The 17,845-nt window shown below is 42.3% G+C and overlaps 1 protein-coding gene across 1 annotated transcript in view; it reads right to left on the reverse strand.

Moving 5' to 3' along the window:
• Positions 1-17,845, reverse strand: part of LOC308305192 (1,4-alpha-glucan-branching enzyme-like) — a 176,153-nt gene that overhangs the window by 83,121 nt on the left and 75,187 nt on the right. The window contains exons 6-7 of the mRNA XM_080749908.1: positions 10,610-10,700; positions 3,178-3,387 (exon numbers count right to left, since the gene is read on the reverse strand). Coding sequence (XP_080606034.1) covers positions 3,178-3,387; positions 10,610-10,700 — 301 coding nt within the window. The remainder of the gene's footprint in view (positions 1-3,177; positions 3,388-10,609; positions 10,701-17,845) is intronic.

The raw sequence follows: 17,845 nt of genomic DNA on the forward strand, positions 1-17,845 counted from the left end.
AGCCTTGCGGACAATTCTAGGGGATTGTCCACAAGGATGAAGCTGATAATGTTGTCAGTGGGAAATCAACTATTTAGAAGGAATGACTGTGGCAAGACGAGTGTGAGTACTTCGATGGTGTTTTGAGTGGCTATTTAGAAGGAATGTCAGTGGAAATATTGAGGGATGATGATGACGGGTTAGCGAGCTGTGCTGGTGTGTGACGTCAGCCCCGAGCTTGATCAATGAGAGAGAGAAAGACAGACAGACAGAGACAATGTTGTTTTTGACAGCAAATTTTGATTTAGTTTTAATCATAGTCTTTTGAATAAAATGTCTTTTAGTTTTAGTCATAATTTAGTCTCCTGAAAAGTTTTAGTCTAATTTTAGTCGACTAAGTATCATAAGATGTATTTTGGCGGGCCTTGATGGTATCGTAATGACTGAGTTTACACTTGGTTGTGTGCTGAAACTAGCCGATCTACAAGCTCACAATGTGTCGCGCTGCGACGCGTTGTGAGCTTGTAGATCTGCTATTGTCAGCGCGCAACACTTGAGAGCAACCAAACATAAAATTACTCTCTTCTCCACTAGTCCCTCCCTAACGTTTTAGAGACACTGTGCGAGAGAGAGCCTATTTCACCCATGCATTAACCAGAAGAGTGAGAGAGTACTAGTTTTAGTTTAAGTGTAGAAGGTTCAAGTGACTAAGGATGACAGTCATAGAGAGAAAAATCGAGAGATTCAACAGAGAGACACAAATCGATGCACAGAACGACAGACACGGCAGGCAGAATATATAAGGTGAGGATAGGATCCAAAGGAGGAGAGGATTGCGGGAAGGGGAAGAACGAGACAAATGAGAGAGAGAATGAGAATGGCAGAGTTGGGAAGGAGAGAGGTGAGAGGGAAAACAGAGAATGGAAGATAGAGATGATAATTGAAAGTGCGGGTGACCCTCTCTCCACAGGGTGAGGAGAATTGTGTAAATGAGACAGCATTGTTTCCAACACACACACACGCACACACGCACACGCACACACACGCACACGCACACACACGCACACACACACACACACACACACGCACACAGGCAACCAGAGATGAAAGCGGTTGAAAGAGGGAATCAATACAATATAAGCAGACATCTGAAGAGGTCAGTCTGCTCCCACGAGGATCACCCATAATTGGTCCCAACAAAAAGCCATTCGAGACCAAAAATAACACACACATGCACGCGTGCGCACTAGGCCTGTCCTCTAAAAATCGACGCGTCGTTTTAAGCCCCCGGAATCGACGCCAATTGTTTGAGTCGAGCCGTCAAAAATATATAATTTTTTTTATCACACCAGTATACTGTGGTGCGGTATGAGAGCGCTGGACTGTGACTGTCATGTAATTCTTATTGAGTCCATACTTCCTACTACTAGACTTAAAAATAAAATCAGTTCACGTGACTTGAAAGTTGCCTTGATCATATAACAGGGAGCTCTTATTTTGAAGTTAACCGCTTGGAAAGGAAATGCGTCGACGAGTTGTTATTCTACTTGAGAGCTGGCCAAAGAAGCAGCAGAGCCAGCGCGATGCGCTTTCACTTTCACTGCTGTGGGTGTGTGGTGGTTGGACTCAGGCTGAGGAATAGCGACGGGCGAACTGTTTTCTTTTTATTATCTCGCACCAGATCGGCAACATAGCTCTTTTGTTACAGCAGCGGTGCTCTGAGAAAATACAACTTGTGGAAATAATACACGACATGCTGTCAAAGAGATGCATTATTCTCTCCTCCGTTGTTCTACTCTGCTCCACAATTCACAATTACGCACGGCAAATTACGCACGGCTGGACGCAATCTTATCGTCATTAATGTCCAGTGTCCACCGCTATCATGTCTCAATATGCACGGTAGTTCATGGATCTAATTCACTTTAAAGGCTTAAAACATATTGCTGTTTTATTGTATTACGTTGACGTGGTTTAAAAGCTTAAATCACCACTTTTTTTTTCTTTTTTTTACATAAACGATTCGTCGACGCGTCGGATTAACCCCCGCGACTCGAATCGACTTGATAAATCCTGCGTCGAGGACAGCCCTAGTGCGCACACACACACAAAACAGCAATTAATACATGAAAACTGGAATAGAAATGACAGTAAATGAATGAACAAAAGGCGCGCATACAAGGCTTTGAACAAGCCTCCATTAAAGCAGAGCTGTTGCTACACATGGCCAGGAGCTCCAAATGTGTAGTAAATCAGTGCTTTACGTATCGAAGAGAGTGACCGTATTACTGTGCATATATTACACCTCACATGCATAAAATATACTTTTTCTTTTGAAAAAAGTTTTTAATCAATTTCTGATACGCTTTTCTTAAAAAAAAATATATATATACATATAATTAAAAAATATATTATATATTTTTGTATATAAAATATACAAAAAATGGGTCCATGACCCACTGTTTGGGAATCAGTACTTTAGGCCACAGCATTTGGTGTACGTACTGTATGGAGGTTGTTCATTGATAAACGGTTAGTGTGTGTGTGTGTGTGTGTGTGTGTGTGTGTGTGTGTGTGTGTGCGTGTGCATGTGCGTGTGCGCATGCGTTAGTTAAAGACATACAGTAAGTTCATATGTTTCATTATCTGCCAAAATGTATAAGCACTCTTGTGTTTCAACTGCCATGTTCAAACTGTTCGTCTCCATTCCGACATGTCTCCTTTCGGACATCTAACCCTATCCCTAACCCTAAACCTAACCTCTATGGAAGTGTTGCCAGTCCGACAATAAGAAGTCACTGTCGGAATGGAGACATGTCGGAATGGAGAGCACCCCCCTATGATGAAAATGATGCCTTTTCAGATGTGGACAATAGAGAAGTGACCATTATGGAAGTGAGTTGTACATTCGACCACAGTCTGGAATAGGCATTCCTTACCTTACAAGGTGCTAAAGTAGCAACGTCTTAAGGATGCCATTATGCAGCTTGGTTTCAAACGTAAACTGCTTGTGTTCATATTTGGATGCCTCTGTAATGTCCATACTTTTCTTCAGCAGATTGCAGGAATGCCCAAGCTAAGAGCTAAGGCATTGGCTAAATTACTATTGTTTGTGTGTTTGTGTTGAATAATTTCTTGGTAAATGTGAATGGAAATAAAGATGTCAAATGTGTGCGTGCGTGCGTGCGTGTGTGTCACCTCTTGTAATTGAAGAGGCGGGAGCCCCAATGGGTGTGCAGTCCTCTTTTTCCTGGGTGGAAGAAACAGCTGTCTGTCCCGTCCAATTGATTGAGGCCGTCAGCAGTGTTACTGGAGGCGTGGCTGTGGACCACATCCAATAGAACGGTGATCCCCAGGGAGTGGGCTTTGTCAATCAACCTCTTCAGGTCTTCCGGGGTACCAAAGCGACTGGAAAGAGAGAATAGAAGTGATGAAATCAAGAAAAGAATCAGATCTTTTTTGAAGAGAGGAACCGAAAATGGACATTAAGAAATAGCAACATAAAAATGCATCATATTACCATACATAATAAAACACAGCATTTCAAATTAATAAAGCACAAATCGGTGCAGAACATTTTGTGAGAAAAAAAATGTTAGGGTGAAATACAGTTATTTTCTAAACCAAGAAACCACTGTTCCCACTGGCATCAACATCAAGGCTTTTTGCGAGCACTTTTTCTCCATTCTTTGGCCCAATTGCTAGTTGTTCATTCCTACCTTGAGAACCTGCAATTCACGTCCTTGTCTGCCCGAATGCACTAAGCCTGCTATACCTCAGAGGAAGTGAATTTCCGGAGGCATGTTTGGTATTTTGGGACTCTCTGTCCGCCCGTGTGGCAGGAGGGGTGCAGTAAGGGGTATTGTTCAGCAGTGCAATGCAAGTTTGGGGTCAATGACGACCACTATTTGCCCCAACCGCCGGCCACCTGACTGCCAGTTATAGCAAGTTGTGGGCTACATCCATTGCCATTTTCGCAATTATATTATACTAGAGTACAGTAATGGCAATGGAAGTAGCTCAGTACGTAGGGAAAGATCTGAGCTATCAGTGTGCGAAAGTTGGAGTCTGTAGAACCAACCATGTGCTGTGAGACCCTGTTCATGCGACTCTGGGCCCATCGGCCTCGGCTTCAATTAGTAGTTGGGATGATAATATATATTATATGTAAATATATGATTATATTGATTAGTTTGATTATGGCACGCCTAGATTGGTAAACTAGATAGATACAGTACTGCAGTTCTGTTTTGTTCATTTGCAGGACATCATTGAAACAACTCTTACGATGCTTATGTTTCAAACTGAGAGCAGACAGACACGGATGGAGACTCCAGCAGACTGTCGGTTGACTTTTGCCTTTCAGAGTCCACTGTACTGGAAGAATACTCAGAGCATACCAACCTCATTTCATAGACAACATTCCTCATAGACAGGTGTGCACCGATACAAAAAAAAGGACTGCTGGGCGGACCTACTGGGCGAATGTCTGCTCAGGGTACATTATCTGTCCACATGGACCCAAAGTAGACCCTGAACAGACGTCCACCGCAGATGTCTGTCCACATAGTGCCAGATGTATTAATTGTATTTATTTCCTCCCCAGATATTTTACATCATCATGCTCTTGGTGGTCAGCTTGAAGTGCCGTGAATTTGTTGTTAGATGACCCTGCACCCTTCGCACAAGGACATTATAGTTTACTTTTGCAAGACATTACATTTCCAAAGGCTTTTCTTCCATGACACTGTGAAATATGATCAGTATGCCGTTTTGCTGAGCACAGTGCACTGCTCTTAATGAAAAGCCATTGTCTGATCGGGCAAGACTGAATGCACCGACATACCGTTTTCAGCCTAATCCAATCCACATGGCCGCAGGTACCTTTCTCCATTGTGGAAAATACTAAAAGTCTGTCGCTAAACTCCACCCTCCATATTGGCTGTGCTTTATGACGGGTTACCAGTTTCCCCACAATAATGGCCCTGAATACTGTAGAAACAATTGGTTAAAAGATGTAACTAGGGAAAGATGACATTTTAGAACAACCCCTTGCTTTAAAGCTGTAATTCATAACTTCCATGTCCTAACAGGGGTTTCAGAAACCTTGGTCCCCCAAATAAGCGGCAACATTTTTACAGTTGAAAATTAACAAGAGTTGTTTCCCTCCTGATGAATTGAGTACAATGGCCAACAATGGAAACAAGCCCCCAAGGAGATTTTTGTGTTCTCCTTCTAGCATATAACCTTTGATTGTACTGCTTACTAAATTGTTAATAAGTATCCAATCAATCCATTTGAAATATATGCAGTCCCTCAACCAGTTGTCGTCCCTACCCGGCGACAAGACCTAAACGTCTCAGTAGAATAGCATCTGCCTCCAGCTACCACAGATTGGTTAAAATAATGTTTTATTCACACAGAAGTTATGGATTGCATCTTTAAACTCAAATGTCATTCAATTTCCCCACCAATTTCCCTCTTCTCTTCTCTAGGGTATCACCCACACATTTATTGTTCCAGTGCTTCCGAGTGAACACTACATTAGCGCCTGACCCTGGACTGACAGTCTTTGAGTCTACGAATAACAATAAGGAAAGATGGAATAGTTACTGTATGTGGTCTCATTTCCTGCATGAGATGCCCAGAGGAGAGATCTGCGGCGAAAGCAAATAAATATATAACTCCCAAACCCAGACATCCTTGTCCGTGTCATGTAAACATTACTGAACTCTTAGTGAAATTCTGAAACTGCAACACTTTGTTTATGCTGTAACCATCAGTCGTTAAAGATACTTTGTGTACGGAGCCACATGGCGGCTGATGGGTAATTGAATCCTTTTTGTCTCAGGTAAACTGTCTCCCTCTCAGCCTTCCTATGTTCTGTCTGACTGTAAACAGAGCATTTCATCCATTGACAGAAGATAAAATAATACTCCTGCCAATACAGTCTGCAAGGCAGCAGCTTGGTGAGCCAGCCTCACGGCGGTGATTCAGATAAGCAGAGTTTCTACAGACACACATTTGGCTGCTAAATAATAGAGATAAGAACACAGATGAGCGCATTTAGAACAATTTAAGCAAAACAGAAATCATAGCCAAAGGTATTTTAGGGATCCATCCAGCCTTGTCTGTCGACTCAGCTCTATTTTTACTGATAGCAGACATTCTTGAGCCGTGTAAGAGGAGAAAAAAAAGCCTTGTGCTTCTGTAAACCTGTCAATGTTACCACCTCTTTTTGCAACGGTTAATTCTCACTTTTAGAACTGAAAAACATGCTGTGGGCGGCAGGACGGGTTCGATATAGAGAACCTGTGTATGCCTTGGATAAACATGGCCTGTGTGCCCGTTGCCTTGGCTTACACAGTAAAATCCTCAGTGTTGATTTATCCATTTGTAACTCAGAGAGTGTACAGATGGAACCAGGGGTACATTTGGTTCCTTCTGTGCACTCTCCGAGTTAAATGAACACCAAAGATTTTACTGTGTACAAGGCTATATGGTGCCTTACAAGCCTGCACGGTGGAGGTCATGGAGGCAAATCATGTAACCAAGCAGAAAAACTTCCGACGAGACCGCAACCTTGCCTTGACACTGTATATACAAGGTTTATAGGCCATATCATGACTGCCTGTTATATTGGCCCTTGGAGTAATAATAAATGGGGCTTATGCAATGAAAAGGAGAAGGAAGCAATGAAAACCAGTGATCCTTTTAACCTTTCCTCACCCTGCCGGATGACACGGAACATTCTGGAAAACCGGGAGAAAAAACAGGCGGAGAGAGATGAACGTAGACAGAGCTATTTACTCGTCGTCTCTCTCGCATTATATGATTTGCAATCTTCCATTGCTTTTTTACAGTCCTCTATGATCCTCCCCTCGTCCCCTATATCTCCTCTCTCCATCTTCTTCCCTTCCCTCCCTTCCCATCACCTCTCCCCCGTTTATCCTATCATCACCATGCCCTCTGCTCCTCCCCTCCTCTCAGGGAGACCTACTGAGAGGCTGCTCTCAAACAATGAAGAAGTAGTTCCCTGATAAAACCATGGCATGGAATAGGTGCTATGGGTCTGAAGTGTCTTTCTTTGTCTTGGTTTTTAACCCCAAATTAATATGAAAACCGCAGAATATGGGCTGATAACTCATTCTGTGCCAATGACTGCTTATGACGTTTTTTTCCCAATAGCCCTGTGTGCCAATGACGGCTCATGACGGTTTTTGTGTTTTTTACATAGAAAAAAAAAAAAAAAAAAACATTTTTTTTTTTTTTCTAAAGATGTCAAAATGACCTGAGATCAGAGAGATGCTTTTCTCTGTTTGTGTGTTCGCTCCCTCGTTTAGCTGATTGAGAAAATGTGTGTTCATGTGTGTCCATTCTAGTGGATGGACACTTTTTTTCATTCAAACAGCTCTATCTCTGGAACCATTTGTCCGATTGCCAAAAAAATTATAAAAAAAAAATATTTTTTTTTCATTGCATAGTAAAGAAAAACATACAAAATCTCGGCACAGCTACCTTGGAGCCATTTTGGCATCTGGCACAGAATGAGTTAACCTTTTTGTTGTCACGCATTAAAATATTCAATGTCTTCAATTGCCAGAATCTTACCTTTTAATGTAATGTAATGTGCACGATGTGCACGGGTCATGCACGGATGATGCACCACACGTGTGCACGCCATTCACTGCTTTCAAACGAAAAAATACGCTTGGAAATCCGTTCAGGCATTCAAAAGATATAGGCTAGTGTTTTCTTCAAATGTAAACAAACATGGCTGCCATGTTTGAAAGATGGAGCTGTTCTGGGAGTCAAACATGCATTTCGCGACCGCGATCATGTCAAAACCGAAAGTAGGAAGTAGGGAGAGTAGAGCAAAAAAAAGAAAGAAAACGGCCAACTCTGGAAACTGGTGTTTGGCACCAAGCAGGTTAATTGCCTCTGACCATCTACGGGGTAGAGAGTGTTGCATGAAAATAAGGCACACTTCCTTAATTACAGTAGCTTGGCTGTTATTACTGTCATCAAAAATGCCACCCTCACCAGGGTTTTTCGCCAATGCCGGCTTGTGGTGGACATTTTTGTCAAAATTCTATTTTTGTCATTGACAATAGCCCTAAATGTATGCTACCAGTGCTGTGGTCCTCAAAGTGGGTTGCTTGGAGGTGGTCCAAATGGACAATTACAGGTCTGTAATTATGTACAATGGGGCCATTTGGTTCACTCACTGAGTGAAAGAGAGGCATAGACGGCATTACAGCACCACGGATAGCGACACTGTGGCTGGATTGACTGCTTGACAGCAGGTTATTAAATAGATGCATTATGAAAAGGTTGTCAGGAACAATAATATATAATATATGTATAATGGATCCTGGCTGCTGGCTCAGGGGAGAAATTTAGACCTTCGGGTCCAAATTTGTGTCAAACCAGAAACAAAATCTTCTCAAAGGTCATACGGTGCTATGGCATTGGTCCGAAATCTTATGGTTTTTACTATACCTAAACCTCAACTCTGTAAAACTATGCCTAAACCTAACCCAAACCCTAACCCTAACCTCAGTAGAACTAGCCAGGGTGACAACACACCCACAGTGAGAAAAATATAACCATTTACTTATCACATCCACCAAAGCAGCAGCATATGGCTATTAAATAGATCTTCAAGGGAAAAAATCAGTAAAGTAGAAAAAAAGGACAGCAAAGGTGTTTATATGTTCCTGTAGCAAAGTCTGGGAGAAGAGGATAGAGGCTGGAGACACTGAGAGATAACAGCAAGTGACCCCATGGTAATTGGCAATTAGAGCTGGTACAATTATTGTTGTACCAAAAAGGACTGTAATTAAGGCTGGTTCACCGAGGTCAAGTCAAGTCAATTTGACTTGTTTAGCAGCATTTCATATCAGGTAAACTCAGTGTGCTACAGATTAGAAAAACAAAAAATTATGGCCAAAATAAATAATAAATATACAAGTACAGCCACCAACCAGACAACCACTGACTTAACTACACAAAAGCTTTGGAAAATAAGAAGGCTTTAAGCCTGCTTTTAAAAATATGACAGTTAGTTTCTTGTCTGTCTTGTCTTATTTTGTTCATGTTATGTCTGTAGTGTTTATTGAAAATAAATCCTTTTAAATAATATCAATTCTGTATTATATAGGGAGCCAATGAAGTGATATAAGTAGGAGTAACGTATTCAGAGTTTCGCGTCCCAGAGAGAACTATAATGGCAGCAAAAATGACCATTAGAGTAATCTTATCTGTTGGAGACAAATGTCTGGAACAGTTTTTCAAAGTCAGAATGACACAAGCAGTTCTTCCTATGTTCTTTTTAGGGCTTAGTGCATATTAAGTCAGGATAATGGATTTATGGAAGTGTAACTTTCCTGTTCTACCCCACATTTGAAACCGTCTCTCCACTGAGCTAATAGAGCCTGCCTGCTTGCTACATTCAGGTCAAAATTTGTGTCAACAGCCCAGAATAGCAGAACTACAAGTCTACAACAAGTCGCAGATGCAACAAGCTGTAAGCTTGTAGGTCTGCTATTCTCAAATGTCAAAGAATGAATCAGGCTAGGTAGGTACTTGGATGGCGCAGTGCTAAAGTGGCTGCCTAGTTAGTGCCTACCACTGCGGAGTCAAACATAAATGGCACATGTTATGTTCGGGGAAGGTAAGCCAGGCGGGGAGGGTGATATTTGTCACTACACGTACTCACTGTCAGCATGGAGTGTTGGGTGGGTGGAGTAGGAAAAAGGCTCTACATACTCCTGGTGGGGGCTCCTCACAGGCTGGTGAGTCAGTAGGATACAACAGCAGTGACAACACACAGAAATGTGTGTGGGGAAGAATCAATTGGCATAACATCCAAATTAGGGGTAAAACTAAACAAAACAGGCACAGGTTTCCACCAGGTCAGGTAGGTTGTTGTGGCCTCCTGGTGGCGCTATAATGTGGAAAGGGTGCCATGTCTTTTCGGCCTTTCACTGTATCAGGCGCTGCATTTATGATTTGAGGCATTTTGTTCCAAAAATGTGTTTTGCAAAAGTCGGTGGCGCTATAACAGGTCAATGTGAAAAGGGTGGAATTTGGTCCTCAACCTAGTGGGAATGTGCATGCAATTTTTTTAATTGGTTTTAGTAATATTGTCATCTAAAATGATTTTGTTTTAGTCCAGTTTTAGTCGACTAAATATCATAAGATTTTAGTTGACTAAATCTACAGTTGATTCTGTTGACAAATATGTATTTAGGCAGGCCTTGGTGGCATTGTAATGCCTGATTTTACACTTGGTTGCATAGAAATCTTGTGAAATAAAATGTCGTCAACCAATCATCAAGGACGATGATACACGAAAGAAGAAGCATGCTGAAAATAGACGATCTACAAGCTTATAGCGCGTCGCAGCACGACACGTTGTGAGCTTGTAGACCTTGTGAGCCTGTCAGACTTGTCTTTTAGTTATGGTGGATCTCTTCTCCACCAGGGCCCTTAGTCTAGTTTTTATTTGTTGACGAAATTTTCAATATATTTAGTCTTAGTTTTAGTCATAGTTTTTTAGTTTTTAATTTAGTTTATATTCGTCATAGTTTCTGTCACCACAGTGGCATTGGATTGGGGCTTTTACCTGGATGCAGCAAAGAAGCTGGTGACTTGGTAACCGAAACTGGCATAGTAGGCGTGTTCCATGATGGCCATTAACTGGATACAGTTGTAACCTGGACAGGGTAAACAACACCAAAAACATTAGTTTTACACTTTATGTAAAGTGTGTGTGTGTGTGCATGCTTGTGTGGAGAATATGTGTTTGTGAGAGAGTAACTGACAGAGAGAGAGATACATGTGTTCATCCATGTGTGTGTGTGTGTGTGTGTGTGTGTGTGTGTGTGTGTGTGTGTGTGTGTGTGTGTGTGTGTGTGTGTGTGTGTGTGTGTGTGTGTGTGTGCTTGTGTGGTTGCATGCATGTGTGTAAGCGCGCATGTATGTGCATGTGTGAGTGCGTGAGTATACTGTAGGTGATGTTTTTCCCTGATTGCAGCGGGTCAAGTCTTTTCCCCCCAGCACTCTGAGAAGGGGATGGAAAAAGAGAATAAAAGATGAGAGAGAGAGAGAGAGAGAGAGAGAGAGAGAGAGAGAGAGAGAGTCCATTCTCCACAGAGACCTTCAGACTCCAACCTCCTTTTAAACCACTTTGCCTTGGGAGATTGTGTGTGCAAGTGTGTGTGTAAATGCGTGCGTGCGCGTGTGTGTGTGTGTGCGTGAGTAAGAGAGAGAGAGAGAAAGACTGTCAGGACAGTCCATGAATCTCTGAGTGCCATGCAAGAATCAGACACTTTGACAAGTATCACTTGACAAAAGTGGCGTATATTTGTCAAGTGAAAAGAGTAAAGCACGCAAGCACACGTACATATGCACGCACATGCACACACAGGTCACTATTATCATTATCATTTTTCATCATCCTGATTTCAATCCACCTTATGTTTAGTCCCCTCCTACTTGTTGGTCTTGAGGAGGATGGTGTACTGTAATTAACCACGTGTCTCCTGCAATAAAAGTAATGTAAGGAGGGCATAACGTGTGCGGAAGAACATGTTATCCTTCTGGGGGCGTGACTGTTTGGAGGTGGCCAAAAAAATGTTTCCTCACTTTCATGGGTCATGGGATGTACTGTATATAGGCCAGGGCTTAAGTGGTTAGCATGTTTGAAAACGTACGTGTGTGTGTGTGTGTGTGTGTGTGTGTGTGTGTGTGTGTGTGTGTGTGTGTGTATGTGTGTGTGTGTGTGTGTGTGTGTGTGTGTGTGTGTGTGTGTGTGTGTGTGTGTGTGTGTGTGTGTGTGTGTGTGTGTGTGTGTGTGTTATGTGTGTGTATGTGTGTGTGTGTGTGTGTGTGTGTGTGTGTGTGTGTGTGTGTGTGTGTGTGTGTGTCCTGCCTCTGTTTTTCTCTCTTCCTCTTGTTTTTTTTTTATCTCACTAGAACTGACTTTGTTGAATAAAATAAGTAATCTAACTGTGCCTTCTTGTCTTCCGTCTGTCAGACTCCATTTTTCTTCCTCTAGATAAGCAGATACTTACAATAACATATGATTTTATCCTGCAGGGTTATACAGTATGTCCAGTACCTATACTGTATTCAGGGTTATACAGTATGTCCAGTACCTATACTGTATTCAGAGGTCGGTCTAGGATTTAAGACTCCCGGTCAGAATGTCTGGCTTGAGTACAGTTTACCACACTGGCACGTCCCGTTTTGGCGACGTAGCGTTAAGGCGACGTAGCGATAAGGCGAAATACAAGTGTACTAACAGCCTTCAGGCAGCAATTAGCAATGGACGACTCTCTCTCTCTCTCTCTCACAAATAAAATATATATAGGTTATTAAGCCTACTTGATTCATTTAACAATAAATAGCCCAAGAACGCGTGGCCAAATAAAAACATAGCCTAATAAGCGACACCGTTTCCACATCAAATAATCTCTTTCTTTCTTTACAAGCAACGGGTCCATAAATATATTTCCTATCCTTATCAGGTTGGAAATGTGAAGCTAAATTAATAAATAACCTAAATAAAAACAATAAAATAATGCATAGGCCTACTCCCAAGTCCCAAATGTTGAATCTAGCATAGGCATATGCGTGTGAGCCATAACTTTATATGCGGTGGCGCATGCTTAACAAGAACAGATCTAACAGGATGCTAGCTTTCAGATTTGTTCTTTTTAACCACAGGATTCATTTTGCCCTGAAACATAACAGCCGTGCTATAAGGAATCCTATACTGTACAATCAGACAGTAAGCTTGCAAATCAGTTATTTTTGCGCACTGCACACGATTACTATGGACATCACTCTCGCCTTATCGGCACGGCAGAAAAGTGTGAATGGAAATTTGCATGTCGCCCTATCAGTACGGTAGGAGACCCCGTTAGTACATTTGCCCCTGTCAGTCCACTTCGCCTTATCGCAACGTCGCCAAAACGGGATTTCACCTACCAGACATCTGATAAAAATAACGGTCATACAATTCTATCATTTAGGAATGGCAAGCAGGTGCATAAACTTAACTCAATAACAACAACAGTTACAGCATTATATTTCGGATTGAAAATGATTTGAACATTTGACCAGCTTCATCTGGCATAAGGGGATTCATTAGAATTTTTGTGTCCGTGGCTGTGTGCACAATGATTTCCAACAAAATATTGCATCATCAGTTTCATAGGACACTCAAGAAATCAAAGGGTCTTCACAGACATCGGCACGTCAGAATAATCCTTCGTAATGCTGACTGGTTCATCTGGCTAGTAATAATAAATCCATATATAGGCGACTGACAAGTATGGCAACATAATTATTGACTTTCACAAAGCTTTTGTAGAGATCTTGTACACTGTACAGTCTCATTATAGAGATTTTCGATTCAAGTGGAAACGTTTTATGGGTTGGGACCGTGCATTACATGTCCATGTGAATGTAATTTATGATCATCTTAGTGGTTTCACCTGCACACTATGCAATAGACGTTATAACAGCTGTTGTCTCTGATGTTTCGTATTCAAATGTGTGTGTGCATTGTTGCTGATTTGTGGTCGGACAACTAGGCCTTGCACAGCTTGCATATTTTCATTCATTTAAAACCGTTCCACATGGAACTTCTCACACACAGTCTAACGGTACTCCTGTGAAGTGTCTCTGACATGTATGAGAGAGAGAGAGAGAGAGAGAGAGAGAGAGAGAGAGAGAGAGAGAGAGAGAGAGAGAGAGAGAGAGAGATTTTAAATATGTCAGCTCTGGTCGTGTACCTCCCATAAACTATATCTCACCATCACCAGAGTATCTCTTTTGAACCCACACGCCTCGTTCTTGCTCACAGCAATCAAAATGTATTTACCACTGATGTAGGCCGAGTCTGCTTCCACATTGTAAACACCTGGAGATGTCAAAATAGATTACCATGTCTCAAGAGTCCTTTGAAGCTGTGATATCAAAGTCACACCATGATAGTTGGGAGAAATGTCAATATCCCACACTGTATTGTCTCAATCTGGTTGTGTTCTCTCTAAACAACCTACAATAATTATTTTTAGAGATGTGGTGGACAATGTTTTAGATGCCACACACTCACACATGTCTTCATCGAGTCTTTACAACTATAGTGACGATTACGTCGGGGTGAACATAGTCAAATAATAACTTTATTGGCCAAACTACACAAAGAAGAGTAGAGGCTAGTTGCGCTAGCATACATGCTAAGCTACAGTACAGTACATGTAGGCTACTGTAGATTATTTTCCCCATTCAACACGGAGATGTGGTGGACAATGTTTTAGATGCCACACACTCACAGAGGTCTTCATAAAGTCTTTACAACTATAGCGACGACTAACGTTGGGATGTTCATGGTCAAATAATAACTTTATTGGCCAAACTACACAAAGAAGTAAGCTAATGTAGAGGCTATGCTAGCGCAGCAACAGTACAGTACAGTACATGTAGGCTACTGTAGATTCGTTCCCCCATTCAACACATGCAGTTACAAATACAAACAGGAGACATCTCACTGAGATCTATATAAAATAACGGATTGCCGACGCATATCACGCATTTGCCGTTGATAATTGCGACTCGCGACGATATAGCCTATGTCCACTGTTTGTGTTGGTTAATGTTCTTGGTGCTTCGTGGTATCTCAACTGCAGGGCTGGGGAACACAATTCTGCCTAATCGTCCTCTTTATAAACAGATATATAAAACAAACAGGCTTTGCTTTTATATTTGATTTGCAGCCGTGACTGCATACTGAAATCTGTCTCAAGTTGTTGTGTTGAAAGACACAGCTCAGCCGTGAGACTCTGTCTCTGACCAATCAGTATCAGCAGCGTGTATACGTCACTGATTTGGCCTCACTTGGCATAGGGGTACTAAAACGGCTCCACTCGAGAGTGGAGCCGTTTTAGTACCCCGTTAAGTACCACTTTCACACCACTCTACCCAGTTCCTTGTAGTGGAAAACCTGACACAAGTGGGCGGTGTGGTGTGGAGTTGGGCCTGTGGAAAACCGGCTTTAGACAATTCCTCAAAGTACCTCAATGTTATCCAGTCTTCATTGTTTCTTTTTGAATTTTTATTGATACCATTTTTTCTGAATAATCTATCAATCGCTCAATATATTATTATGTGTTTCTATCTCTTTCCTTCATGGAATACTACATAATGATGGAGTGTGCACCCCCCCCACTCACTTCTTTACACCTGTGAGATGACACACAAAACTGATTCTGAATGGGTTTCCCCGACCAGCTATTCCCCTACCTCACCAGGGTACCCGACTTATGTTCTCAACACTTAAGTCATTTTCTCAGCCGTGCTTTGCTGTCGCCTTGGAAGCCAGCCGGCTTGCGCTCTCAGAAATCCCTGAATGTTCAGATCCCAGGCACCCAGCTGCTCTCCAACTTTAATATTCTCCCAAGCAAAATAATTCTCTGCTCCATGCACGGGGAACCTTTAAATGCCTACAGATGTGCCATTTCAAACTTTACACGTCCTGCCATTGGCAAGACAGTAGATTTTCAGGGGATTTGCAGAACACTGAGCTTGTAGATCAGCTATTTTTGGTATTTATATGGCCCTCTCTGACTTCAAAGTTTAAATTTACGTATGAAGATGGATTCTGCTTTTCAATGGGAATGGAGTGGTTTCTTGACATTCATTTGCGAGTTTCTGCAATACGCTAACCTGACTGCGCCAGATGGTGGCAGTAGTGCGTACCGCCCTACTTTACCATCTGAGATCTCTCGGGGAGAGTTGATAACACTCGTAAAGTCCCGGGCCGGACCAATCAGCGGCAGCTACGGGCGGGCTCTGAGCGGCTCTGAGCCAATAGAGTCTGATTGCAGACCACGTGGAAACCCAGGAGGCGGATTCTGGGTGTAACGTCATGCAGACAAGCCAATATGAGTGGTTGGAGTTGGCACTCCCAGACTGTGATAGAGAGACGGCCCCATCCAATCACCTGCTAAAGAATTTGAAAAAATGGCCTGCCCCTTACATCGGGTCTGCCGGAGCAATCCCAGATGAAGGTAAGCAGAGCGGTATGCAGCCAGGCATACGCACTGCTGCTATCATCTGGCGCAGTCAGGTTAGCAATACGCTCCATTCTCCATAAAAAAAGGAAAAACTGTTGAAACAGAGTTGAAACGGTACGACAATTAACATCTCAGACCCAAAGCTATACCTATACTATCAAAATATATTATTTTTCTCTAACTCCTTCAAGGGCCACTGGTGGTCTCAGGACCATTGGTTGAAAACCAATGGCTTAGGCCATTGTCCTCCGATAGATTAACTTTGCTGCCCATGCTTGCTTTGTGCAAATCATGAATGTCTGGCTCTGAATTCACAGCAGGAAACTATCCATGGTATTAAGTTATAAGAAACGTGACTGTTGAGTATAAGTAGGGTAAGAAACATGATCTTTTTTCCGTTTTACACTGGAGATTCATACAATCGCTGAGGAAATAACATTGAGAGAATGAAAATGAAAATGAAAACAATCCTTTCTGATTCATACCATCAAACTGTCAATTAAGCAAGTATACAATCCAGTACTACTATTTCTTTGTAATACGACATACGTCAGAATGGGCCAAAATTTAATTTGGCTCAACTTATAGCCCTTTCTCCCTCCTTGTGCCGTGGTGGAGCACTGACTGGGATGGCATCATGAGGACCATTGTTAGCAGACCACGGCGGCTGCCATTCACATATTCAACATTCAATCTAAACCAGTTAATGTTATAAATGGCTTCAATAAGACCCTTGGGTCCAGTGCAAAGAAAGCTAATCGGATAAAATCTCGCTGAGGAATAATGTAAATTGCTTGCTTCTTTCTGCCTTCATTTTACGAAGCCACTAGTTGTCAAATTGAAAGCGCTAGCCTCTCATGGATATAATTACCATGTTATGTCTTTACAATACAGCCTTACATTTCTCTGAAGCCACATTACTGCATTACACTGTGGCTGCGGGCACCATTAACACTACTGATTGCTTGACATAAATAATCAGAAGATAGAACAGAATAGAATTAGAATAATTCATTGGTGTTAAATGAAGGTGCAACAACAGAAATAGGTGCTCCTCTTTCCAAACGAGCCATGTATAACATAACCTTCATTTACACTGTGTGTGCGCGCTCGTCCACACACACTCTACCTGAACTGTTTGGAGCATACCATGTGTACCGTGCTCAGGATGTCCTGTTTGCCAAGCTCTCCTTATCGTCACTGTCGGGCAGAAAACCTCGTATCAACAAGTTTCAAATTGGTATGTTTTTTTTGGAAAGTAAAGCCCTGCTTCATCATACAAGACTGTCGCGAAAATAGCAGATCTACTATTGTCTACTATCTACTATTGTAGATGTGATGGGCTATTTTCATTACCGGTAAAATGAACGGTTTTGGACATACAAGGTTTCCACCCACCAGCAAAGTTATACTGCAAGTGCACAGATGGTCCGTTTACAGCGACACCCTGCTTCAAACAATCACAGCGCTCTAGCACTGGCCCCTGAACAGCTCCGCTGCAGCTATTTGAGGCTTTGCTCAGTGGCACTCAATGACATTACTTTTTGAGGATAAGGTGATTGTGTTTCGCCTGCTCTCTCCCAGCGCAGACTGTTGCATTCGGCCCAGGGGTTCAGACGACAATGGTACTGCACCACTGTTGTCGGTGTCTCCTCGCCGTGCAACTTGTCACGAGCCCGACCATCACAGTCCTTCACGTAGCAACTTTGTTATGTGACCTGGTTTGTAAGCATACCCTCCTCTGAACACTGTAATTCATCACATACCTAGCCTGG

The sequence above is a fragment of the Nannobrachium achirus genome (assembly GCF_963921795.1).
Source record: "Nannobrachium achirus genome assembly, chromosome: 19".
In the NCBI taxonomy this organism is placed as follows: domain Eukaryota; kingdom Metazoa; phylum Chordata; class Actinopteri; order Myctophiformes; family Myctophidae; genus Nannobrachium; species Nannobrachium achirus.